The sequence below is a fragment of the Babylonia areolata genome, chromosome 32 (assembly GCF_041734735.1).
Source record: "Babylonia areolata isolate BAREFJ2019XMU chromosome 32, ASM4173473v1, whole genome shotgun sequence".
NCBI classification, from domain to species: Eukaryota; Metazoa; Mollusca; class Gastropoda; order Neogastropoda; family Buccinidae; genus Babylonia; species Babylonia areolata.
The window spans coordinates 7,935,596-7,946,757 of record NC_134907.1 but is presented as its reverse complement, the minus strand read 5'-3'; the positions used below and the strand labels follow the sequence as shown (position 1 = coordinate 7,946,757).

General features: G+C 38.6%; 1 protein-coding gene across 1 annotated transcript in view; it reads left to right on the top strand.

The window, feature by feature from the left end:
* Positions 1–5,620: 5,620 nt before the first annotated feature.
* LOC143276501 (putative methyltransferase-like protein 24) overlaps positions 5,621–11,162 on the top strand; it is a 32,706-nt gene continuing 27,164 nt past the window's right edge. Inside the window, exon 1 of the mRNA XM_076581035.1 lies at positions 5,621–5,751. Coding sequence (XP_076437150.1) covers positions 5,739–5,751 — 13 coding nt within the window. The 5' untranslated portion in view covers positions 5,621–5,738. The remainder of the gene's footprint in view (positions 5,752–11,162) is intronic.

Here is an 11,162-nt window from a genome sequence, read left to right as displayed (position 1 = left end):
CGTGTAATCCTTGTCAGCGGTCGCTGCGTTAGGGAAACAAGAAGCATACCCAGCATACACACCCGCGAAAACGTAGTGTAGCTGCTTACAAGGCTTGGTAAATAAAACTGGTCATACACGTAAAACGTTACATGTCTGTCTGAGTGTGTATGTGTGCGTGCCTGAAATCTGATTGAATGACACAGGAAACTTGTGATGAGCACCCAATGGCAGCAGTCAGTCGGCTCTACCCAGGTAGACAGCCCGTTGTGCAAAAAATGTCCCCGTGTTTGTAAAGCGCTTAGAGCTTGGTCTCCGACCGAGGATAGCCGCTGTATAAGTATCCATATCATCATCATCAACTGTTACATGAGTCTTGCGCAAGAGATCCACAACACACAGGACTCTAGACGCAAAAAGAAAATGTGGAAGGACTAGAACTTATCCTATTAGACAAAGCAAGAGCAGCACAGACAATGAACCTTGTTCATTTGGAAGAATACTACTTTGAATACGTTTAGGAACAATGTATTGTATTGTGTTAAAAGCATAAAAGGGGGAGAAAAAAAACAGGAGGGAAACGAAAAAGAAAGAAAACAGAAGGTAAAAAAGTTGTTGTTTTTTGACAAATGAAGAATACGTGTGAGGCACCAGCAAAGTGAAAAACAACAACATTATTAATAAAAATGATGTTGAGAGTAGTCTTTTGAATTGTCCCTTTACTATAGAAGAAGTAGGGAATGTAACATCTGGTTTCAAAAACAATAAGGCATGAGATATCGATCAGATTAATAATGACTTATTAAAGTCGCCTTCTTCAAAAATGATAGGACTGTTCACTACATTCTTTAATGTAATATTGACTAGTGGTAAGGTACCTGATGACTGGGCAAAGGAAATAATCAAACCTATATATAAACAAAAAGGCTGTGATTCTGATCCTAACAATTACCGGGGAATTTCTATCCTCAGTTGTTTTAGGATATTGTTCACGAACTCTGACGAGTTTCTTGGAGCAGAATGATAATGAACAGTCTGGTTTTCGAAGTGGCTTTTCTGCAATGGACCACGTGTTCACTTTGTATTCCTTTATCAATTTCTTACTTTCCCAGAAGAAAATTCTATATTGTTTTTATAGATTATGAAAAGGCTTTTGACTATATTGATTGTGCACTCTTGTGGCAAAATATTTTGAAGTCTGTTGATAATGGTAGAATCGTAACTGTAATACAAGACATATATGCTGAAGCTAAATCGTGTGTCCACTGGAACAGTTGTTAGTCAAACTAATTTGAGTGCAAGACTGGTGTTAGACAGGGAGAAAACCTATCCCGTCTTTTGTTTTATATTTTCTTGAATGATATCAAACATTTCATTAGAAACAGCATGGGTGGTCCAGAATTACTTAAATCTTATGCTGCATATGGATGTGTTTGAGATTGATCAGTTGTTAAATATGGGCATTTTATGTCTCCAAGAGACCAGGACAAGTGCAGACAGACCAATACAGTTTGAGAATTTCACAGTCTTTCAAAGGAATGAAGGAAGAGGAGTAGCAATATACTGAACAAAAACCTATAAAAAAAAAACAGTTTCCACCATAAATCTAGAGAAATTGTGCAGCAACTCATGTGAACTAGTGGGTGTGCATCTTGAAAAACCTGACGGAATTCACAAAAGCATCGTCTCATCAATGCCTATGTTCACCCAGGAACCTGCTCAACAAAAGAGGATTGGGCCTTTTTAGAGGAAATAGAGAATGAATTTGGAGACTCAGTCATTATCTGTGGAGACTTTAATGCAAGATCGAAGTTATGGGACCAGCGGAACACCAACCCACAAGGACTCGCACTTGAAGGAATGATAGGGGAAATTCTTCTTAGCCCATTAACAACCACATCCCCAACTCGCCTTGGAACAAGACAAGGGGACTGTGACAGTGTGATCGACATCGCTCTAACATCTCCAAAATTCAGAGCAGAAATGAATGCAGAGACGCTTCCACACCAAGGCAGTGACCACCTCCCGGTAGTTTTCAGTCTACAGAAACTGTCAGATAAACCCTGTATGAAACCGCGTGATCCATTTCAGTATGAAACCAAAGAGACAACCATCATCGAAAAATTAAGACGCAGAAGAAACAAAAGAACGGCACCGAACCGGATGCAGACTATTCAGCCCCCATGGTGGAATATCGAAACAGAGAGAGCCTGGATTGATAAACATGCGGCTGTCAAACTTTGGCAAAAAGAAAGAACAAAACCTTCTCCGGACAAAGATATTGAAACAAAAATGAAAGAAAAAACTAAACAGTTTGAAATCATTGCTCAAGAGGCCAAAAATGACAAGTGGAAACAGTTTTGCGAAGCAGTCAGTTATGACACAACATTGACAGAGTTCTGGCAATTTTATCGTCGCATGGAAGGGAAAACGTGCTCAACAACAACCCCAGACATGTTAGACACTGACGGAACCCAGCTTAAGACAAACGAAGAAAAAGGATCCGCCCTGCTCAAACGTTTCATACAACAGAGCGATCAAAGAAACTTAGATGAGAAAAAGAAATATGTTGAGGGATTAAACCAAACCCTTATGCAGACTGGACCCGATGATGACTTGACAATAGATGATGTAAATGAAGCAATACCTAAATGCAAGAAAGAATCGGCTCATGGCCCAGACAAAGTTCGCTACTCAGACATCAAGGAGATATCAGAAGAAGACAGAAGCAAACTTTTCAATCTGTATCAAAACAGTTTCCACAATGGACATGAGTCGGAGGACTGGACACACAGCTTCTTAAAACCCATACCAAAACCAGGAAAGGACCATCGTCAGGTAAACGGCTACCGGATCCTAACCATGCAAAAACATTGCTGGAAAGCTCATGGAATGCATGATAGCCAGGAAACTTGCAAGGGATCTTGAAGACAGGCACGTTCTCCCTTCAAATCAAGGTGGTTACAGAACAGGCAAGTCCACATGGGAAAATGCAGCTGCTTTTGCATATGAGGTGTATGAAGGATTTCAAAGAAAAGGAGAAACACTAGCAGCAGCAGTCGACCTTGAAGATGCCTACAATAAAGTCCAGTTTGCGCACCTCATGGAGCTGCTGCTAAGGTATGGAGTAAGTTTGACACTGACAAGATGGATAGCAGCAGCGCTTCAGGAAAGAACCGTCGTCCTACGCCTCGGAGATTGGATGTCTGCACCTTCTAAACTATCCATGGGACTGCCACAAGGGTCTCCGCTCTCTCCTGTCCTTACAATGTCTACACGAAGGGCCTTGCAGACTTAAACAACAATGGAATCGATCGGGTGCTTACTCTTGCGGATGATGGCCTGATCTTCAAAACTCTGAAAGATGCTCAGGAAAGAACTAAAGCCGCCCAGAAACAACTAAACAATATTGCTCAATGGTGCAAAGACACAGGATCTTCCATCAATCCAGCGAAAGCCCAAACGTTGCTGTGCACCCTCAACAACAGAACCGCGAGCAAATCACCACCACCTGTGTCGTTCGACGGGATTCAGATCGAGAAAACTGAATGCCTACGCTACCTAGGAATACACTTCGACAGGATGCTGACCTTCAGAAAACATACGGAAAATACTGTTCTCAAATGCAAAAAGGGCCTTTCAGTCTTAAAAGCAATGGCAACTAAAGGTATTGAACAACGCCACCTCTTCCTGCTATACCAATCACTCGTCCTCAGTATGATCGACTACGGACTTGGGCTAACAACACCATCTCAAAGCAACCTCCTAAAATTAGAAAGAGTTCAAAATGAAGCTATGAGGCTGATCCTTGGAACAACAAAAGACACGCCCACAGAAACCATGCGATACCTGCTTGACCTTGCTTCAGTGCAGGCCAGTTATAACAAGTTATAACCAGATCCCTCTAAAAATCCTACAATGACAACCAAATCCCTCTAAAAATCCTACAATCCCCCTAAAAATCCTACAATGATAACCAAATCCCTCTAAAAATCCTACAATCCCTCTATAAAATCCTACAATGATAACCAAATCCCTCTAAAAATCCTACAATCCCTCTATAAAATCCTACAATGATAACCAAATCCCTCTAAAAATCCTACAATCTCTCTAAAAATCCTACAATGATAACCAAATCTCTCTAAAAATCCTACAGTAAAAAACCAAATCCCTCTAAAAATCCTACAATCCCTTAAATCCTACAATCCCTCTAATAAAAATCCTACAATGATAACCAAATCCCTCTAAAAAAAATCCTACAATCCCTCTACAAAACCTACATTGATAACCAAATCCCTCTAAAAATCCCACAACCCCTTTAAAAATCCTACAATGATAACCAAATCCCTCTAAAAATCCTACAATCCCTTTAACAATCCTACAATTATAACCAAATCCTTCTAAAAATCCTCCAATGATAACCAAATCCCTCTAAAAACCCTACAATCCCTCTAAAAATCCTCCAATGATAACCAAATCCCTCTAAAAACCCTACAATCCCTTTAAAAATCCTACAATGATAACCAAATCCCTCTGAAAATCATACAATCCCCCTAAAAACCCTACAATGATAACCAAATCCCTTTTTAAAAAAAATCCTACAATGATAACTAAATCCCTCTAAAAAAAATCCTACAATCCCTCTAAAAATCCTACACAGATAACCAAATCCCTCTGATGGGACTCGAATCCCCGACCTCCCACTTGTCTGTCTGATACGCTAGCGATCCACTTCGCAATGGCGGCTGTTCTGCCCTGCACAAGTCTTTCTGACGGCGATGACCTAAAAAGCTAGAAGCGTGGGGGGGTTTTTTTTTTTGTGTTTTTTTTGTGGGTTTTTTTTTAAGGGAGGGGTGGGGGGGCCGGGGTTGTCGCAAGCACACGGTGTTCGTGGCGTGTCATTGAACCCCACTTGGTTTTTTTTTTTTTTTTTTTCCTCGCGTTAACAATGTGGAGTGTATGTTCGGTTCTCTCTCTGTCTGTCTGTCTCTCTCTCTTTCTGTGTGGTAAACGTTGACACTGTCTTTTTTGTTTTTCCTCTCTCCTTGTTTTTTTTTTTAATCATTGTCTTCTGCACTCATCCATGACTGAACTTGCTGCGGGGTTGGTGACTGACTTGGATCTTTGCAAATTGACGTATAATATTTGTAGACATCCGTTCCATACACTTATTATTATTATTATTATTATTTTAAAGGACTGCAAACCTGGCTATCTGATTGGTGCATTATTGCCAACATTGTGTGTTGAAGGAGCACAGCTCGTTTAAAATTTTATTCTAATTGTGTGTGTGTGGGGGGGGGGGGGTCTGACTCAGGGTAGACAATCGATCGACCGCTGCGTCACTACGTCTGCCACTCTTCCCATTGCATGCCATTGAACGGTGAGTTTCTCCACCTGTATTCCACCTTATTGTTGTTGCTACTTTTTCCATGGCAGTATTTTTTTTTTTTCAGTCATGAGAGAGCGTGTGAGTGTGTGTGTGTGTGTGTGTGTATATACTCTCGCATGGCTGAACTTGCGTGCGGTTTGTGTCTGACTTAAAACGAACAAGCACACTAGTATAGACATCCGTAACATTACACTTCTCATGGCGTCGGTGGTGGTAGTAAGAGAGGACTGCAAAGCGGGCTGTCTTGATTGGTGCGTTGCCAACACAGACCCGGTGTGTGTGGAGGGGGGTACTGCCCCCTTTTTTTTCTGACTCAGAGCAGACCATTGATCGTGTACCTTATTGCAACTACTGCCGCTCCTATTGCATGCCATTGAAAGGTTAGGTTATCCGCCTTTATTTTAACTTATTGTTGTTGTTTCTTTTCCATGGCAATATATATACCTGTCTATCTCGATCGATATATATGTATATATATATATATATATATATATATATATATATATATATATATCACCCGATTGTTGTTGCTTCTTTTTCGTGGCAGTATATGATATTTCACCTGTATTTCACCTGGTTGTTGTTGCTTCTTTTCCGTGGCAGTATATGATATTTCACCTGTATTTCACCTGGTTGTTGTTGCTTCTTTTCCATGGCGATACATATATTTCAGTCGTGTGTGTGTGTGTGTGTGTGTTACAATTAAACGTGAAAACCTTTTTGCAATATTACCTGCGGCCTTTCACGTTCCTGCCCGTCTCTGAAGATTTCACTGAACGTGATCGAATGTGTCCATCACCTGGTTTATTATTTGTGCTTGCTTAGCTGAGACCCTAAAAAGGATTAACGTAAAATTCATGAAAAAAAAGATGAAAAACATAAAAAGAAGAAAATCATATATATACATATATGAAGCACTGGCATAAAAACTGGAAAAAGAGTAGAAAAAAATTAAAAAAAGAAAAATAATCGTCAGGAAATCTCCGAAAAAGCAGTTTATCAGCCGACTGTCCGGAAAAAACAACAGCAAAACAACAAAAAGCATTTGTGTCTGTATCTAAACGAACGAAAAACAACAAACAAACAAACGAACAAGAAATAGTGGATCTCCCCGAAATTACAGACTAGTGGCAGCGATGGCGAAAAAGATAGACCTCAGCAAGGGTGTAGTCCGCTATGTTGGTGTCCATGACCACGGCGGTCGGTGTACTGTAATAATGGAAGTTAGGTATGCAGACCACAATAGCGGGATCCTGTTACCCGCTCTTTTGGTATTCAGCTTTTTTTTTTATGTATGTGCTTTAATGTCGTCCCATATGTGTGATTTTTTTTTATTTTTTTTTTTAAGTTCGTTGAAAAGGGTGTGGCGATGTATTTTCAACTGTGCATGAGTTGTATATGTTGTCCGTCAGTCTCTCCAGGACAGATTGGAAGAATAATTCATGCCTAAAATCTTAATCCATGAATAAAAGCGTTTTGAGCTCTCTCTCTCTCTCTCTCTCTCTCTCTCTCTCTCTCTCTCTCTCTCTCTCTCTCTCTCAGGATATTTTCTTTTAGGTTTGGTCATTTATTCCTCATTATTGCATTTCCCACGCCTATCTTTTTTAACCACGTGGTTAACGGAATTGTAGATAAAACGGATGGAAAAAAAATGACAACATAACATAAATCATACATACATGTGTGACTAAGTGCTGATATGGAATGACATTTCTAATACATTTGAACAGTGTAGTTAAAGTGGCTTAATTCTGATTCAGTGAAAGTACTCTGACAGTATAGATATCTATGATGCTTATACTGTGTCAAAGTGATCCAAATGCATCAGATATCATCTAGCAGCACTATACTGGAGTAAGCCGTATAGGAGAAAGCATGATAACTGAACTACAATTTACTGTCTGTGATACTAACCAGATGGTTTTAGCTAATAACTGATATTATCCATTATCTTGTAATCACCACAACAGAATATTTTGTTGTATTTGTGTATTTGTATTTTGTATTTCTTTTTATCACAACAGATTTCTCTGTGTGAAATTCGGGCTGCTCTCCCCAGGGAGAGCGTGTCGCTATACTACAGCGCCACCCATTTTTTTTGTATTTTTCCTGCGTGCATTTTTCTTTGTTTTTCCTATTGACGTGGATCTTTCTACACACACATTGATTATGGAGGACTAAGTACACTGTAAGTGTGACGCTAGTAGAACAGATAGTATAAAAAGGATCATTTAACACTATAGCAGAACATCAGCATATGAAATGATACATGAATAATAAACAAGATGATAGTACAAGTGGCTTTAATATTGAATATTGCCAGACTGAGAGAAAAATTAGTCAATTCTCAGTACAATGATTGAAAAAAACTATGTCTTAAGTGGCTTCAGCTCGCGAATGAACTCATACAAGTTTTCTGGTTGCGCCAAACATCAACATAGCAAAGTATGGTCTGTGTTCTACATTTGAATTCCCTCCATTGAACGTGGGAAACATAAAGCCTAACTTACATTTAAATACATTTCACTGCCATGTCTATGCTCATCAGATGACAAAGTACACGTCATCCTTAGAAAATTCTTGAATAAATCATATGTGAGCAGACACGAATAGATTTCCATGCTGACACTCTGCGTCAGTGCCCGACTATGATGTTAGAATAACTAATTAGTTTATTACTCTTGTTTAATCAAATTATCCGCGCGCGTGTGTGTGTGTGTGGGGGGGGGGTGGGGGGCGGGGGGAGGGGGGTGCGGGTGTGTGCTGATTGTCTGGTTGTGGTTTTCCGCAATTCATCTTTATTCTTATCTTATCTATTATAATCAATGTGCAATATAGTAGGCTATGTTTATAATTATATTCAAATAATGTTTCTTAATTGTTTCTGTTTTTACATTAAGAATACTAGTTATTACCTGCAGTGTGTGGATGTATGTATCAAACGATGTATGTGATATTTTTTACATTTGTATCTTCGTAATATTTGTAGGGGCTGTTGTTGGCTTTTACAGTTATGGTCCCCATGTTGTTTACTTGTCTATGTTGTGATAATGCACCTGACCAAATTTCTCCAGTTGGAGATAATAAAGTTATTCTTATCTTATTTTATCTTATCTTATCTTAGTTTCAACCAGCCTAGAAACACGTCATAGCGACTTGACGTTAAATTACGTCAAACAATAATAAGACCTGTGACTGAACCATAACGGAATTTGCAGCATTTGTTTAGAAGGGGCTTTCTTTCAAAGTTAGAATGGCATCGCACCAGACAAATTACACCAGCAGGCCAATGGCTGGACATCGTCATTGTAGTAAAACATTGTCATTTGCTTTGGCATGTGCAGTAAGTTAGCTATCATGGTAGTGCTCGGCAAATTATTGCTGAAAAAACAACAACAAAAAACATAACTAGATACACACCCACACACACGCGCGCGCGCGCGCGCGCGCACACACACACACACACACACACACACACACACACACACACACACATGTGCAGTAAGTTAATCTTTCATCGTAGTGCTCGGCAAATCATTGGTGAAAAAAAGAACAACAACAAAAAAACAAGAGAGGCAAGGCCTTCAAGACTCACTTGTGATATACTGAAGAAAAAAACATCCAAGCTTTTTATGTATTGTGTATAATTTCAAAATGTAATGTTTAAGATGAGAAAGATCAGTTTAAAGCGAATTAAGTCTCCTAGCATTAATTACAGAGTGATTTCCCTTTTTTGCACTCTGCACCAAAACGTTAGCAAAATAAATAAAATTCCATGCTTAGCAAAAGAAGTTCCTGTTTGAACAAAAAATGATAATAATGACTGCTCTTGTTGGGTCAGAATATCAGATCAAAGTGCTAAGTTTAGAGAATACCAAAAATATAAATATAACAGTAAATGCAGTTTGCATATAATTAGGCTTCATTTTTTATTTTTTTGTGCCCATCCCAGAGGTGCAATATTGTTTTAAACAAGATGACTGGAAAGAACTGAATTTTTGACTCACTTGTTCCTATTTTTATGCCTAATTTGGTGTCAACTGACAAAGTATTTGCAGAGAAAATGTCAATGTTAAAGTTTACCACGGACACACACACACACACACACACACACACACACACACACACAGAGAGACAACCGAACACCGGGTTAAAACAGACTCACTTTGTTTACACAAGTGAGTCAAAAAACCAAAACATAACTACACACACACACACACACACACACACACACACACCAGCCGTCTAATATCACTTCAAGTGGAAAGACGTTAAACTGAAGACAACAACAACACACACCAGTATCAGTATCAGTGGCTCAAGGAGGCGTCACTGCGTTCGGTCAAATCCACATACGCCACACCACATCTGCCAAGCCGATGCCTGACCAGCAGCGGAACCCAACACACACACACACACACACACACAACAGACACACACACACACACACACACACACACACACACACACACACACATCAAATTTAGGGACCTACAGAGAAGCAGGTGTTTTATCTCTTGATGAACAAAGGAAAGCTTCAGCCGCGAAATTCGTTATCAAATCTTTCGCATATGAAACCTTTTCAAAAGAAGAAGCTAATTTAAGTTCACAAAAAGATTTTGCTAAAAGAGCTAAGACGATACAGTCTATGACATCCATTAATACATTTGCATCAGATATCATTAGTGCTACGGAATCAAAAGACAAGCAAATTGCAAAAATACCTACTTTTTCACCAGTCACTGAATGGGACCAGTGTAAAGCTACCTTTGACATGGATTATACAGATTTATCCAAGAACCAGTCACCATTTTTGTTAAAACCTGAAGTGCTCTCCCATATAGAAAATCAATATTCTAATTATCTAAAAATATACACAGACGGATCTGTTCTAGAAGATGGTAATTCAGGAGCAGCTTTTGTAATTCCTTCATTTAGAATAGAAAAATTATACTATATTGGTAGACAATATTCCATTTTCACAGCTGAACTTATAGCCATACTTATGGCCTTAAATTATATTTCAGACATTCCGAAAACTGTCAGTGAAATTCTATTATGTGTAGACTCGAAGTCAGTATTACAAGCTATAGAATCTCCAAATTCAAAGAAGCGAATTGAGATGACAATGGAAATAAAACATATTATTCACCAACTGACAAAACAGGGCATTAAAATAACTTTCTGTTGGGTACCTTCGCACTGTGGAATATCTTCAAATGAGTGGGTAGACCAAGCAGCTAGAAGAGCAGCACGTAATTTTGAAGGCGCAATACAACTTGACATCCAGTTAGATCTACATGAATACATTAGTTGTATAGAAAATGTATCTAGAAATCGATTTAAGAAATTGCTTATAGATTCAAATAATCAATATTACCAATGTTGTGTAAACACAAAGAATGCAGCTGATCCCAAACATTTTCTAAATTTGATACCAGCAGCACATTCAAGACAAATTACAAGTCTAATGTATAGAATTCGTTTAAATGCCTTTCGTACAAAATTTTCTAAAAATATAAAATGTATATGCGGTAAGCAAATAACTAAGTCATCTACTCATTCATTGTCCGAGCATAAGACATTTAATTCCTAAAGATGTAGTTGATGACTTTTCTTCCAATATTTCATTAGCCACTGAAAAGATTTTGAATGATTATTCATTGCTTAGAATGTTTTCGGAAATTTTAAACTCCAGTCCAGTTGGTATCCTCCTTTGATGTGTTATAATTAATGTTGTTATTTATATTTACATTGTTGTAGGTTAATACATGTTGATATGCATATACAT